At 56.8% G+C, this 16,007-nt stretch overlaps 1 protein-coding gene across 10 annotated transcripts in view; it reads left to right on the top strand.

The window, feature by feature from the left end:
* Positions 1-238: 238 nt before the first annotated feature.
* The window catches only part of WNK2 (WNK lysine deficient protein kinase 2), a 132,744-nt gene continuing 116,975 nt past the window's right edge, over positions 239-16,007 (top strand). For 9 of the 10 annotated variants that reach the window (XM_058695937.1, XM_058695939.1, XM_058695936.1 and 6 more), the window contains exons 1-2: positions 239-445; positions 854-1,542. In XM_058695937.1, the coding sequence (XP_058551920.1) occupies positions 856-1,542 (687 nt within the window). In that variant the 5' untranslated portion in view covers positions 239-445; positions 854-855. Of the gene's footprint in view, positions 446-853; positions 1,543-14,316; positions 14,455-16,007 lie in introns of those variants that run through there. The other variant, XM_058695944.1, reaches the window with a different exon arrangement.

Below are 16,007 nucleotides of genomic sequence, written 5' to 3'. Positions count from 1 at the left end.
GTCTCTCGGGGACACGCGGACTCTCCGCAGCCAGCAGCCAGCGGGGCATTCCGGAGCCCGAGGGGGCCGGGAGCGCCGCGGCCGCCACCACAAGCCGGCCCGCAGGTGGCCGCGCGCGCACACGGCCAGGTGGGCGTGCCAGGCCCCGCCCTCCCCGCGCGCCGGCAGGGGGCGGGCAGCCGAGGCCCCGCCCTCCCCGCGCGCCGGGTCGGAGCCGGTGCCCGAGCGCAGCCGAGCCGAGCCGGAGCAGCACGCGGGAGCGCGGTCCCGCAGCGGGCCGGCAGAGAGAGCAGCGCCGAGACCCGGCCCCGAGCGAGGACCCCGGCCTCCAGCACGACTCGGCCCCCCCGGCCTCCGGCGAGGACCCCGGCCCCGGAGAGCGGCCTCGCCCGCCTCGCGCGCCCCGGCCGCCGGGCCGCGGGCATGGACGGCGCCCGCTCGCCCTGTGAGTGCCGAGCCCCCCGCCCGCCGCCTTTGTGTGCGCGCCGCGCCGCCGCAGCCCCCTCCCCGCGCGCCCCTCCTGCGCCCCGGGCCGCGTCCTTTGTGGAGCCGCCGCCCGGCCGGTGCCTCCCCGTCTCCCGCCTGTCCCCTCCGCAAGCCTAGCCCCGGCGCCCCCCCTCGCCTCCCGCCCAGGGACGACCCGGAGCGCCCCTCCCCCGGCCTCCTCTGCAGCCCGCCCCGGGGGGCCTCCCCAGGGGCGGCCCGGCAGGCGCCCTCCCCCCTCCCCAACGCGGGCCTCGGGGGCCGGTGGGCAGACCCCTCCCCCGGGGCAGCCCCGCAGGGCCCTCCCGCGGCGGGCGCGGGCAGGTGCGGCGGGCCGGCGCTCACGCGGGCCGGGTGTCCTTGCCCGCAGAGATGGACGGCGATGGCGGCCGCCGGGACGGCCCCCGCGCGCTGACGGAGGCCGGGCGCGGCGCGGGGCCCGCGGGCATGGCGGAGCCGGCGGCGGTGCCGAGGGCGCGGGCGGCGCGGCCCGGGCCCCAGCGCTTCCTGCGGCGCAGCGTGGTGGAGTCGGACCAGGAGGAGCCGCCGGGCCTGGAGGCGGCCGAGGCGCCGGGCGCGCAGCCCCCGCAGCCGCTGCAGCGCCGGGTGCTGCTGCTCTGCAAGACGCGCCGCCTCATCGCCGAGCGCGCCCGCGGCCGCCCCGCCGCCCCTGCGGCCCCCGCCGCCGCCGCCGTCGCGCCGCCCGGCAGCCCCGCCGACCCCGGCCCCGAGCCCGCGGGCGCGCAGGAGCCCGGCCCGGACCCCGCGCCCGCGCCCCCCGGAGAACCCCGCGAGGACGAGGCGGCGGCGGCGGCGGCGGCGGCGGCGGCGGCGGGGCGGGAGGACGCGGCGGCGCCGGAGGCGAGGCCCGAGCCAGGGCGCGCCCGCCGGGGAGAGCCCGAGGAGGAGGAGGACGACGAGGACCTCAAGGCCGTGGCCACCTCGCTGGACGGCCGCTTCCTCAAGTTCGACATCGAACTGGGCCGCGGCTCATTCAAGACGGTCTACAAGGGGCTGGACACGGAGACCTGGGTGGAGGTGGCCTGGTGCGAGCTGCAGGTGAGCGGTGGGCGAGTGCGTCCAAGCAGCCTTGATGGTGCGCGGGGTTGGTCTGGTCTAGGGGGCAGCCGCATGTGTCCCCCTGTGTGTGCGCACCGTCTGTGGGGGTCAGGTTGCGTGCTGGAGGGTAGACCTCCCGGCGTGTGGCGGTGAAACGTGGCACAGTGTGGACCCGCGCTGGAGGGTGGGCATGGAGGGCGTGTCTGTTCGTCTGGCTCTTTCCTGACTCCCAATTTGGGGCTGGAAGCACCCAGGTGGCCTAAATGGTGGCATCTTTGCAGCAGCTGCGTGTGGGAACTGCGGGGCCCTGTGTTGGAGCTGCCCCTAAGTGAGCACCTTCCGGAGTCTTTAAAGGGGTAGGCGTCCCAGCTGGGGATGCTTGGGGGCTGCCTGACTCGGCCTGCCCCGGGCTGGAAGTGGTCAGTGCCCTCCTGCAGCTCCCGGGGCCCACTGGCTCACAAAATGAATGGGGGAGAGGTCTTAGAACCCAGTCACGCAAGGTGCGGGTAAGGCTTTTTTTTTTTTCTTCTGATGTAAAGGCTCTGGGCATGCATTTTTCATAACCTTGCCCTCACGTTGGCTGTGTCCGCCCGGCCCTAGAGATTATATAAACGGTAACCCGAGCTGCCCCGGGCCAGCCTTGGAAGCCAGAGCAGTGCCTGTCAGAGTGGGTGTTTACAGGCCCTCCCTCGTTGGGGGTGGGGGCAGCTGTCCCGCACCGGCCATCCTGTGCGAGAGCCGCTGCTGGGGGTAAGCCGACCCTGGCACCCTGTAAAGTCAGAGGGCCTTCCATGCCTGACACAGGGCCACCCGCCACACTGCAGGCCGCCTGCTTTTTTGGCTCAGAAACCGGATGTGGTCGTTCTGTTCTCTGGGCCCCTGCATGAGTGGGAGCCCCACTAATTTTCGGGGTGTCGGCCTGTCCTTAGCCTTTCTCCCGAGACAAGGAGCTCCAGAGGCCACCCCTTCCTGCAGCGCCTTGGTTTTGCAGTGGACATGTGGGGTCTTTCTGGCAGGGCTGCTGGTGCCCTGGGGAGTCCTTCAGGAGGGACTGAGCTCTCCTCCGTCGTGGCTGTAGGTTCTGGGCCCTGCTGAGGGGTGGCCTCAGTGGTCTGCGGTCTTGGGGCCCTGGTGTGCCGAGGATGATGGGGAGTGAGCTGGGTGTCACTGCTGCATAAGAGGCCCAGGGTTTTGGAAATCTGAAAGGGAGGACCGGAGAGGGGGCAGGGGAGCCCGGGGTTTAGAGCGAGGCCTTGCTTCTTGACTTCCCACTTTCTCCCTCTCGCCGGGTGACCCCGTGTGTCACTGTGGGCACCCGCTGGTGCTCTGCCACGGCTGGCCTGTGCAGGGTGCTGGGTGGGAGCGGAGGTAGGCCTCAGCAGTGATGAGGCACTGCGGGCGCACGTGACCCTCAGGAGCCTCTTCCCTCTGCATCTGGCTCCCTGAGCAGAGCACAGGCCTGGAGCCTGGCTGCTGTCCAGCCTGGACTCTGGGTGGTGGTGGGGAGGCTGGAGAGGGCTTCCCATCCGTCTGGTGGTGGTTCTTGAACAGAGGGGTACAGGGAGCCCCCATTGGCCGACAGCTGTCCCAGTACTCCTCCCGGCAAGAGGGCAGCCTCTGGGGTCAGCTTCTTCTGCTGGGCAGGCCCGAGGGGGTTCTGCACCAGGTGACCTGGAGCAGCTGGACGGCCGTCGAGAACCTGCTGTTGTTTACCCCGTTTATTGTTGAGGACCCCCCAAGGTCACCATTGCCAACACAGACGTAGTTGGTGGGAGGGTAAGGGGGATTGTAGCATCACGGGAGGAAGCCACCAGCCCCGGTGAGCGCGTCCGTAGCAGAGGAGGTGAGCATGGGGAACAGGGCGCTGAGTTGGGCCTCTGGGACCACGGTGCACCAAGGGAGGGCAACAGGTGGCATGTTGGCTTTGTACCCGGGGAGGGGGTTTCCTAGTGCCTAACGGGGAGGTGTTCACCCTCTGCTGGTCCCCGGGATTGCCGGGTGTCAGGAGTGTCAGTGGAGGGTGGGTCACTGGGAGTGTTGCCTTCAGCATGGGGAGCTCCACAGGAGTCCTCCCACCCCCTGAGCCCCTTTCCTCAGCTCCCAGAAGTGCCTTGGCTGGCTGCTGTGGAAGGCCCCCAAACTGCCTCTCTGAAGTCTGTTTCCCTCTCCTGCCTTCGGGAGGCTGGGGGCCTCTGCACTTGCTGGCCTTTGCCAGAACTGCCACTCTTCTCCCAGGGTGCCCCGCCTGAGGTGGGGGAGGCCACACGTAAGACCTAGTAAGTCTGGCTCGGAGGATGTGAGCTCCCCATGACATCCAATTTCTTTCCATAAATTAGTGTTGAGAGAGCCTTGCAGTAATGTGTGTTTGTCTCACAGCAAAGGGCAATAAGAGATGTCACCTCCTGAATTCCCCAGGTGATCAGAGCTGACGCTGAGTTGTGGGGGAAGCCATTTTACAGAATTACCTCCCTGTCTCTTTTCTCTTGAATGAACTCTCGTTCTGTCCCCAGAGCACGTTGAGACGGCAGCCGAGGAAGCGCACACGCACTCATGACGGCTGCTCTCTCTGGCTCGTGTTCCCGCGTCCGCAGGTCCGTGCCGTGGTCAGCTCTGCCCCTGCACAGACCCTGTCCCAGGCTTCCCAGTGTCGGGGGCAGGTCTCGACCACTGACGCTGTCCTGGGTGGTGCAGGGCACCTTCTTACCTGCTGCCGCCTCTGAGCTGGCGTGTGTCTCTGAGGAGAGAAAATGCAGCCAGCCCAGGTCTGGCTGGCATCTGGAAGTCTTGTTGGAGGCTGGAGGTGGCCATTCCTGAGTCACCTGTTCCTTTGGTGACTTTCTCAGAAGCTTGGAGAGAGCCTTTTCAACCCCCTCTGGGATGCCGCCCTGTCCTGTCTGTGGCCCCCTGCCTTCTGGGGAGACGGGGTTCTCCCTGCAGAAGGCTTCGGGGAGCTGCTCTTGTGGGGCTGGGCACTGCCTCCTGTAGGGGGTCAGGGTCTCTACCTGGAACCATGTTTTCTATGCTGGTGTCTAGATGCACACCCAGTGTGGGGATCATCCTGCCTCATGGGGGTGCTGGGCCTTGACCCTCTGTTTGGAGCACTGGCAGGGCCTTTGCAGGGCTGGGGGAGTCCTAAAGATCTACTTCGGCGGCCGAGCCCCGCCAGCTGGGGACAGGTTCCTACATCCCGCGGGTACTGACATGAAGTTGTCCTGCTGTTCTGCGTTGCCCAGACATGGCTGGGCACCCAAGGGGCAGGCCTGGGTTTCAGGCCGGGGACCACAAGACCAGATGACGTCTGACTGCCGGCACCCCCTTCCTGTGGTCGTGGGGTTGCTGCGTGTTCCTGACTTGCCTGCTGTAGCCGGACGTCTGTGCGCTGCTCACCTGCCTGGGCCCTGGGTGGCTCGTTATGTGTGGGTGTGCGGGTGCCCTGGTCTCCTCGCTGTCCTCTGAGGACACTGGGGGCTGCCTGGCATCACTGCGGCCCAGAGGCCTCTCCTGTGGCCCCGGTGCCCCACCTGTGCCAGGCACGGAGCTGCATACCTGGCCTGAGGTGCCCCACCGCCCCCCACAGACAGGCCAGGGACCCAGCTTGTGGTGCTGGCAGCTTCAGACCCATGGCCTTGTCTGCTTTCGGAGTGTCCACGAGCAGGGTGACGTGGGGCAGGGGAGGGAAGTGGACACGTGGAGGGGACGGTGCTCGCTTGCTGGAATAGGATGCGTAGGACTCAGTTTGGCTGGTGGTCACCCTGCGTTTTTATTTTTATCTTTGTGTCTTTATCGCTGAGTTTTGTCCGAGAGCTGAAATTTGAAATCAGTTGCTGTCAGGGCAGAGCTTGCTTTTCCGAGTGGTGTTTCACGTGCGTTATGGCTCACGGTTCTGGTGAGAGGCCCAGGTAGATGGATCTCCTCCCTTTCCTTCCTGTGCAAAAATGCGATGCGGTGTGGGCGAGGCCGGCGTGTGCAGTGGTGACAGGTAAGCATCCTGAGCTGAGGGTCGCTGTTGTGGGCACGCTGAGTGCCCGTGACTCGTTCCCGCTGCCCAGCGTGTGTCTGTCAGGGTGTCCTCGGAGGTCCTGGACCTGGGGCACTGGGCCGAGCCTGACAAGGGCCTGATTGCCAAGGAACTTGGGCCCCAGAACGAGGACCCTGTTCTCATTCATGGAGGGCTTGTGGGCATCTCCCCCGCTACCAGTGTGCTTTCAGGTCGTGGCTGCGGGCTTACTCAGGTGTACAAGCTTTGCGGGCAGGCTGTTAGCCAGAATGTGACGGCAAGAAAAAAAATTGTAAAGTGGGTAGGGAGCTGTTCCGGAGGGTTCCAGATGCCAGGTCCTAGGTGAGGGGTGCAGCGGGACAGGCTGCTGCGTTTCGTTGGCTCACTTGGCATGGGTTTAGCGTGTGCCCTGGTTCCAGCCTGGGGGTACCGCAGTGAGCCGGACAGACCACATCAGGGTGTGAGAGTCAGGTCTTCATGGAGGAGGTGAGGGAGTGTGGGGAGAGGCCATCCTGCGGTCCTGGCTGGCCCTGTGCCTGCCACTCACCTTCCAGAACGGCTTAGTTTCACGTGTGTGCTGTGGCGATTCAACATCTCGTACATCACCCAGTGCTCATCACACGTGCCCTCCTTAATCCCCAAAACCTTCCCCCCGCCCCCCCCCCCCCCCGCCTCCCCTCGGGTGGCCATCAGTTTGTTCTCTGTAGTTGAGACTCTGTTTCTTGGTTTGTCTCGCTTTTTTCCCCCTTTGCTTGTTTGTTTTGTTTCTCAAATTCCACACATGTGTGAAATCATACGGTATCTGTCTTTCTCGGACTGACTTATTTTGCATAGCATAATACTCTGTGGCTCCATCTGTGTCACTGCAAATGGCAAGATTTCATCCTTTTTATGGCTGAGTAATAGTCCGTTGTGTATAAACCACTTCTTCCTTATTCATCGCTCGATTGGCACTTGGGTTCCTTCCATATCTTGGCTACTGTAAATGTGTTGCTGTAAATGTAGGGTGCGTGTATCCCTTTGAATTAGTGTTCTTGTATTTTTGAATAAGTACCTACAAATGTAGTTGCTAGGTCGTGAGGTAGTTCTATTTTAACTTTTTGAGGAACCTCCACGTTGTTTTCCAGAGTGGCTGCACCAGTTTGCATTCCCACCGGCAGTGCAAGAGGGTTCTTTTTTCTCCACATCCCTTCCAACACCTTTTTGTTTCCTGGGTTTTTGATTTTAGCCATTCTGACAGGTGTGAGGCAATAGCTTATTGTGGTTTTGACTTGGGTTTCCCTGATGATGAGCGATGTTGAGATGATTTCATGTGTCTCTTAGCCATCTGGATGTCTTCTTTGGAGAAATAGCTGTTCCTGTCTTCTGCCCATTTGTAATTGGGTTGTTTGTTTTTTGGGTGTTGAGTTGTCTAAGTTCTTTACGTATTTTGGATACTAACCCTTGATCTGATATGTCATTTGTAAGTATCTTCTCCCATTCAGTAGATTGCCTTTTAGATTTGTTGGTTGTTTTCTTTGCTCTGCAGAAGCTTTTTGTTTTAATTTTAAAAATTTTAGTGTTTATTTTGAGAGAGACAGAGAGGCATAGAGAGGAGAAGAGAGAGAATCCCAAGCAGGCTCCACGCTGCCAGCACAGAGCCGAATGTGGGACTCAAACTCACAGAACCTTGAGATCATGACCTGAGCCGAGATCAAGACTTGGGCGCTTAACTGACTGAGCCACCTAGGTGTCCCAGAAGCCTTTTATTTTGATGTAGTCCCAATAGTTTATCTTTGCTTTTTTTCCCTTCTCTCCAGAGACATGTCTAGGAAAAGGTTGCTATGGCTGATGTCAGAGAACTGACTGCCTGTGCTCTCTTCTAGGATTTTTGTGGTTCCAGGTCCTACCTGTAGGTCTTTAATCCATTTTGAGTTTGTTTTTGTGTGTGGTGTAAGAAAGGATCCAGTTTCATTCTTTTGTGTATAGCTGTCCACTTTTCCCAACACCATTTTTTGAAGAAACTGTCCTTTTCCCATTGTATATTCTTGTGTCCTTTATTGAAAATCAGTTGACCGCATAGTTGTAGGCTTATTTCTGGGTTTTCTGTTCCGTTCCACTGATCTATGTCTCTATTTTTTGTGCCAGTACCATACTGTTTTGATCACTATGGTTTTGTAATACTTGGAATTGCGATACTTTGCTTTTCTTTTTCAAAATTGCTTTGGCTCTTTGAGGTCTTTTGTGGTTCCATACAAATTTTAGGATTGTTTCTTTAGCTCTGAAAAAAATGCTGGTGCTTTTTTGGTAGAGATTGAATTAAACGTGTAGATTGCTTTGGGTAATACAGACATTTTCACAATATTTGTTCTTCCAGTCCATAAGCACGGAATGTCTTTCCATTCCTTTTTTTTTCCTTTAAGTTTATTATTTATTTTGAGAGAGAGCGTGTGTGAGAGAGTGGGTGCACGTGAGTGGGCGTGGGGCAGAGAGGGAGAGAGAGAATCCCAAGCAGGTCCACGTTCAGTGCCGAGCCCGACACTGGGCTTGATCCTATGACCATGAGCTGAAGATAAGCGTCAGACGCTCAACCACCTGAGCCACGTGGACATCCTGTCTTTCCAGGTCTTTTTTTTTTTTTTTTTTAATGTTTTTATTTATTTTTGAGACAGAAAACATGAGCTTGGGTGGGGCAGAAAGAGAGAGAGAGAACAGCAACTGAAGCAAGCTCAGTGCTGACAGCAGAGAGCCTGATGCAGGGCTTGAACTCATGAGCCGTGAGATCATGTCTTGAGCCGAAGTCGGACGCTTGATCAACAGAGCCACCTGGGCGTCCTATTTTTCCAGTTCTTTGTGATGTCTTCGGTTTCCTTCATCAGTGTTCTATAGTTTTCAGAGGACAGGTCTTTCACCTCCTTGGTTAGGTTTATTCCTAGGTATCTTATTATTTTTGGTGCAATTGTAAATGGGATTGTTTTCTTAATTTCTCTCTTGCTACTTAGTGTATAGAAATGTAACCGATTTCTGTGTATTAATTTTGTATCCTGTGACTTTACTGAATTCGTTTATCAGTTCTAGTAGTTTTTTGGTGGGGTCTTTAGGAATTCTGTGTATAGTATCATGTCACCTGCAAATAGTGAAAGTTTTATTTCTTTCTTACCAGTTTGGATGCGTTTTATTTCTTTTTCTTGCCTGATTGCTGAGGCTGGGACTTCCTGTGTTGAATAAAAGTGGTGAGAGTGGGCATCCGTGTCTTGTTCCTGGCCTTAGAGGGAAGCGCTCCCTGTTTTAAACCATTGAATATGTTAGCTGTGGGGTTTTGAAAGATATGTACATATACATATACACACACATGTATATGCATATAAGTATATATATATGTATATATATGTACACACACACACATATATATATATAGTTAAGGCATGTTCCTTTTCTAAAAAAACTTTTTAAAATTTTAAAAACTTTTTAAATTTTATTTAGTTTTGAGAGAGAGAGAGCATGAGCAGGGGAAGGGCAGAGAGAGAGAGACATAGAATCTGAAGTAGGTTCTGGGCTCTGAGCTGTCAGCACAGATGTGGAGCTGGAACCCACGAACCGTGAGATTATGACCTGATGCTCAGTCAGATGCTCAACCTACTGAGCCACCCAGGTGCCCTGAGGTATGTTCCTTCTAAACCTACTTTGTTGAGGGTTTTATTTTAAATGTGTATTTATCTTTGAAAGAGAGAGCATGAGCATGGGATGGGCAGAGAGAGGGGGGGACAGAGGACCTGAAGCAGGCTCTGTGCTGGCAGCAGTGAGCCTGACATGGGGTTCGAACCCATGAACTGTGAGATCATGACCTGAGCCAAAGTTGGACACTCAGCCACCTGAGCCACCCAGGCGCCCCTTGTTGGGAGTTTTTATCAAGAATGGATGCTGTACTTTGTCAGGTGCTTTTTCTACATCTGTTGAGACGATCATATGGTTCTTACCTTTTCTCTTATTGATGTGATGTATCACGTTCATTGTTTTGCAAATACCGAACCACTCTTGCAAACCAGGAATAAATTCCACTTGATCATGGTGCATGATTTTTTAAAATGTATTGTTGGATTTGGTTTGCTAGTATTTTGTGGTGGACTTTTGCATCTGTGTCCATCAGGGATATTGGCCTGTAGTTCTCTTGTTGTGTCTTTTTTTTTCTTACATTTTTTTTTTATTTTTCAGAGAGAGAGAGAGAGAGAGAGAGAGGGAGACAGAGCACAAGTGGGGGAGGGGCAGAGAGAGAGAAAGAGAGAGAGAGAGAGAGAGAGAGAGAGAGAGAGAGAGACAGAATCCGAAGCAGGCTCCAGGCTCTGAGCTGTCAGCACAGAGCCCGACGTGGGGCTCAAACTCACAACCCATGAGATCATGACCCTGAGCTGAAGCCGGATGTTTGACTGAGCCACCCAGGTGCCCCTTTTGTTGTGTCTTTATCTGGTTTTGGTATCAAGGTGATACTCTTGGCAGTGACATTTTAAATACAAACCAAGGGCACAATCTATGAAAAAAAAAATCTTAACACACCAAGAATCCCTAAAACTCAACAATTAGAGAACAAACAACCTGACTAAAACGGGCCACAGACACCTCCCCATAGAAGACGCACACACCGCGAAGAAGCACGCTCCACATCACTCATCACCAAGAAAATGCAAATTAAAACTAGATTGCACTGCACATCTAGAACGGCCGAAATCCAGAGCACTGAACAACATGTGCTGGCGAGGGCGCACAGCTGCGGGAGCGCCCGGTCACAGCTGCAGGGAACGCAGAGCGGTGCAGCCGCGTGGGAAGGCTGCTCCTTACAAACCTGAACATGCTCTTCCCATTCGATCCGCCGAGCAAACCCGAGGTGTTGACCTGAACAAGCTAAAAACTGGTATCTACACAAAACCTGCACGCCATTCTGTAACAGCTTTACCAAAAACTTGGAAGCATCCAAGATGTCCTTCAGTGGGGGATGGACAGATACCCTGTGTCCCTCCAGACAAGGGGATATTACTCAGCGCTAGAAAGAAATGAGTTATTAAGTCATGAAAAGGCAGAAACGAATCTTAAGTGCATATTACTAAGTGAAAGAAGCCAGTTCGAGAAGGCTCCATACTGTGTGATTCCAACTATGAGTTCCGGAAAAAGGCACAGTTGTGCAGCCAGTAAAGACTTGGTGGTTCCTGGGGGTTGGGTGGGGGGTGAATGGGGGCAGCACAGGGCAATTGGAGGCAGTGTAACTACTCTGTGTGATCCTGTGATGAGTGTCCTAATACATTTGTCCAAACCACAGAACATAACACGCCAGGAATGAACCCTGACAGGTGAACTATAGACTCTAGTTAATAATGTATCCATCCTGCCGCATCAGTTACAATAAAGTACCCAGTGCAGCTAATGAGAGGAGGCTGAGTGGGGGTTGTAAGGGAGTATGTGAGAATTCTGTACTTTCTGCTAAATCTTTCTGTAAACCTAGAACCTCTCTAAGAAATAGTCTGTCAGTTTAAAAAAGCCGCAGTTACAGCCACGTAGCAAGCCAAGAAGCTTGCAGATATGGAACACCCCACTCCGAATTCCGGTGATTTGCCTGTTCTCCTTGGGCTCTCGTTCCCACACATATGTGCACTCTACAACTGCAGTGGCATTCACAGGGGTGTCCCAGGTTTTAAAATCTTTTTGTTTCTAAAGGGTCTTTTAGGAGCACCTGGGTGGCTCAGTTGGTTGAGTGTCTGCCTCTTGATTTTGGCTGAGGTCATGATCCCAGGGTCATGGGATTGAGCCCCCATCGGGAGTTATCAGCACAGAACCTGCTTGGGATTCTCTCTCTCCCCCCACCCTTGCCCCCCCCCCCCAATAGATAAATATATAAATAATCCTTTAATGCTATTTTTTCAAGGAGAGGCTATGTTTCAGGGTTCATTACTGTTTTCATTTGCTGTTCTAGAAAGTTCTCAGCCATGCTGGCCATGTGGGGGAAGCCGGGCTGGACCCAGTGTTCTAGGCCCCAGAGAGGTGGCTCTGGGTTATGGGCTCCCTGAGTGTCTGTCCTGGGGTGTTGGTGCTGGGAGGGCCCAGACATGTGGTCCCTGTCATGCCTGCCTCCCCATGAGCTGGGCATATTTCCCACAGGGTTCAGGAGGGAGATCTCTCCACAGTGGCTCCAGAAATGAAGATGTCATGGTATGAGCCCCGCCCAGACCCTTGGGCAGAGGAGCTGCTGCGGCTGAGTGGGGTACTGGGCGAGGCTTGGTACTTCCGGGCCCCAGTGTCCTACAGAAGGCTGCCTTGGCCGGGGTTGTCCTCTGCAGAGAGATCTGAGCGTGGCTGTCAGCTGGCCGCATGCAGAGAGTGGGCGGGAAGGACTTTTTTGGACTCCTAGACCACCTGTGAGCTCATTGGATCTGTGGAACCACCTAAAGAGATTTGGGGACTCTGCTTTTACAGACGAGGAGGCTTGGGGTGGGGAGGGGGTAGCTCACACAGTGAGGCAGTGCCTGGTGGCATGGCCTAGGTTTCTTCCCTGATGGGGAGTGCTGGGTCAGGCAGGCATTGCTGTTGCAGTACTTCTCAGGGCCTTTAAAATGCCCATGGTGTCGTGAAGCTCTCAAGGGGGTGCAGGAGGTCTTGTCTTGTCTTTTCTTTTCTTTTCCTTTTCTTTTCTTTTCTTTTCTTTTCTTTTCTTTTCTTTTCTTTTCTTTTCTTTCCCTTTCCCTTTCCCTTTCCCTTTCCCTTTCCCTTTCCCTTTCCCTTTCCCTTTCCCTTTTCCTTTCCTTTCCTTTCCTTTCCTTTCCTTTCCTTTCCTTTTCCTTTTCCTTTCCTTTCTTTTCCTTTCCTTTTCCTCTCCTCTCCTCTCTTCTTTTCCTTTTCCTTTTCCTTTTCCTTTTCCTTTTCCTTTCCTCTCCTCTCCTTTCCTTTCCTTTTCCTTTTCCCTCTCTTCTTTTCTTTTCTTTTCTTTTCTTTTCTTTTCTTTTCTTTTCTTTTCTTTTCTTTTCTTTTCTTTTCTTTTCTTTTCTTTTCTTTTCTTTTCCCACTGCTTCATGGGAGCAGGACAGGCTCTGGGGAGCAGTGTGGCAGCCAAATACTGGTTGAGATGTGGATGTCCGCATAGAACGCCTTGGCCCCATGGCAAACACCATGGGGGCTTCCGCCTGATTCATTGGTGGTGCCGTTGGCAGTGCTGAGAGCTAGGCATGGAACATGGCCCTTGAGATCCCCACCTGTCTCTGGCTGGATGCTGTGGGGAGGAACCCATGCTCCCCAGTGTCTACTCTTCCCCCCCAGGGTCCCTGCTCTCCTGGCTGTTGCTCACGAGCGGATGAGCTTGGAGAATTCTCAGCTGTGAACCGAGTGTGGCTGAGCAATGCAGACTTGTCATCATTCCCAGAATCTGAGACGTAGGCCAGGCAAGGGCCCTCGTGGCTTAGCAGCGTCGGCAGGGACAGTGGCGCTTTCCCGTTTTCTGCTCTCCTCAGCCATGTTGGACTTGTCCGCAGGCTCATTGCCTCATGGTGCAAAAAGGGTGCCATAGCTTCAGGCGGCACAGCCATGTGTGAGATCAGGAAGCAAGCGGGTAGGTGGGAGTTCGTATTGTAATCCACGAAGGAAACCGTTTACCAGTAAAAGACCTTGGTCCCCCAGGTCAGAGTGGAAGGGCACGTCTGGCCGGAAGGGCATCTGGGGAAATGCATGGGAGTCTGGGAAAGACCAGACCTGCTGGTGTGGATGGATTTTGGTGTGTTCCTGGGGCTGGGGCGGTGGGTTTTGTTGGGGGGGGGGGTCAGGCTGTGAGGGGCGCCTGCCTGTGTCTGCTGTGGTTACCTGGTGTCTGCCAGGCCCTGCTGGGGCCTGCGTGCGGTGGGGCCCTCCGCCCAGGCCTGTCTCACCGGCACCACGCCCACCGCGCCCTCTGCTGTGGGCACCTGGGGGGCTGCCTGCTCCTCCTGCTGCGGGACTGCGTCCCCGCCTGCCACCGGCAGCCCCGCACTCCTCTCTCCCCTCATCAGAGCCGCCTCCTCTCTGCCAGCGACCCAGCGTCCACTTTCCCACAGACGTTTCCTCTGGAAAAACTTGGGAGAGTTGGGCTGCCAGGTGTTCACGTCTCGCTGCATGTGCCGTATCGCTGGAGTTCTGCCCACGATTCACCTGGCCTGTGGCCACCGTGCCCTGAGCGCCGCTCGTGTGCCCACAGGACCACGGCTCTGTGTCACGCTCCCACCTGACTTGCATGCCGTTAGCCACGTGTCTCACGTGGGCTGTGCTTCCCAGCAGTGCTGACGGTTTTCCCGTTTGGATCCGGTCGGGAGTCGTGAGCTGCCTGTGCTTGTCGTGTCAGTTTTCATCCAGGACGATGCTTCCGCTTTGTCTTTTCTTTTTTTTCTTTGAGTGTATTTATTTATTTTGAAAGAGAACGGGTGCGCAGGTGCGAGCCGGGAGGGGCAGAGAGACAGAGACCGGGAATCCCGGGTAGACTCTGCACTGTCAGTGCAGAGCCCGGACCCGCGGCTCGATCCCATGACCTGTGACATCATGACCTGGGCCGGAAGCGGGAGTCAGAAGCTTGACCGACTGAGCCCCTTGGGCGCTCAGTTTTTTATCATTGTTTTTGAATCTCCGGAGGCACTGCCTTTTTGTCCCACAGACGCTGGGCTGCGGGCCTCCAGGCTTCCGCACGGCCTCAGGCTGCGTCTCTGGGACTCGCCGTGGTGGTGATGCTGGTGCTGGTCGCAGATGCAGGTCAGGCTGGCGCCCGCGGGCACACGTGCTGGGGCCTCTTGCTCGTGGCGGGTCCGTGTCACGAGATGGAGAGGGGACTCTGCAGAGCGGCTACTCTGCGGTCCCCACGGTGTCTGACCTGTGGCCTCAGAGTCGAGGGACACTCCAGCTGGAACCTTCCAGGCTTTTGGAAAGACAAATCTGACCACGTTAGTCCTCTTCCCAGTGGGCAGTTGGAGGCAGAGCCGGGGCCTGAAACAGGCCGCTGGGGCTGCCTCGGGGGAGCTGGGGTGTGGGCGTGGTAGTCCTGGGGCTCAGGGCTGCAGGCCTCCTGCCATCCCCGAGCGGCCGGCCCCCTGTTGGAGGTGACTTGCTGTCCCCTGAGCTCCTGAGCCCCTGGGGGGTCCCCAGCTGCATGAATTTCCCCTGCAGGAGAAAGAGGCCCTGCGGGGGTCGGGGTGGGGGCTGCCTGGTGGTCCTGTTCGCTCCACCCCGTCTGTGGGCCAGCCCTGGGCCCCTGCAGTAGGCAGGGGCTGTAGGACAGATAGGGAGGCCACTGCTGGGGTACTTCCAGGCACGTGAGATCCTAGGAAGGTCATGATGTGACTGATGCTGAAACCTGCCCCGGGCCCCTTCCTGTGACATAGTGGTGTTCACCTGGGCACCTGCCCTTCTTGGTCTTTTTCATGTTCTTTGGTATTTTTGCAAAGTCATGACTGGAGCGTCTGACTAACGTGTGCAGTGATGGTGAATCACTCACCACGGACAGCCTGCGTCCCCTACCTGCCCCAGCTTTGGCGAGAACCCGCCTCAGGGGCGAGGGGGCCACCAGCCTCCCCTGTCCCCGGGGGCGAGCTCAGGGTGGGCTTAGCCCCGGCCCTGCCCGTGGCTGGGTGCAGGCGGTGGGGTGGGGGGGTATTGGGGGGAGTGGCTGATAAATCCGGGTGCCTTCTCTTGTGCCCTGTGGGTGAAACTCCTCAGCCTGGCTGTTGTTGGGCCCCCCGTGCTGTGCCTTCAAGCTGGGACGTCACCTTGCTAGGTTGGCCACCAGCAGTCCCCTGACATCTGCCTGGACAGGTTCCCAGGGTTTCTCCTCCTTCGAGTGTTGAGCGAGAGAGAGTATTTGGTTGTCTCAGAGGAAGCATTGCAGAGTCTAGGGGGAGAGGGGGTGGGGCAGGGGCCGGGCAGGGCTGCCAGCACTGGGGGGCTTTGGGGGCCCCATTTGCTTGGGTTTAGGGAAACGCTGTCCTCCTACGCCTTGCAATACCAGTGACCCACCTGCGGGGACCACAGAGTCATCGTTTGTCCACAGCCTGAGGGGCCCCAGGCCATTGGGCCGTCCGTGCTCCTAGAGGGGAGTTGGTTCCCCAGGTCTGGCTCTGGACGGCCGCAGGCAGAACAGGGCTTGGTCCTAGGGGACCTGATGGAATGGTCTAGAGGGCTGCATGTTTTTGGGTCCTGGGGACACAGACCACACCCCACCTTGCCCTGACACATGTGTGAGCCACACTAGCGTGTGTTCCTCTAGCATGACATGGGGCTGTCTTGTCACATGGACTGTTGGGGTGCTTGAGGGACAGAAGCTCCTAGGGGTGGTGGCCGTCTGTCCTTTGGCAGGCTTCTAGACGTTTCCTTGGGAGCATCCCAGCCAGAGTGTTCTCTTCCTGTGACAGCCACCGCTGAACTGGACGTTTGAGGTTCTAGGCGAGGTCTCGTGGCCCAGGCGTGGGGGCACTGTGCAGCCCTGACCCTGGAGCGGCCA

The sequence above is a fragment of the Neofelis nebulosa genome, chromosome 12 (genome assembly GCF_028018385.1).
Source record: "Neofelis nebulosa isolate mNeoNeb1 chromosome 12, mNeoNeb1.pri, whole genome shotgun sequence".
Lineage (NCBI taxonomy): Eukaryota > Metazoa > Chordata > Mammalia > Carnivora > Felidae > Neofelis > Neofelis nebulosa.
This window is presented reverse-complemented; position numbering and strand designations above follow the sequence as displayed.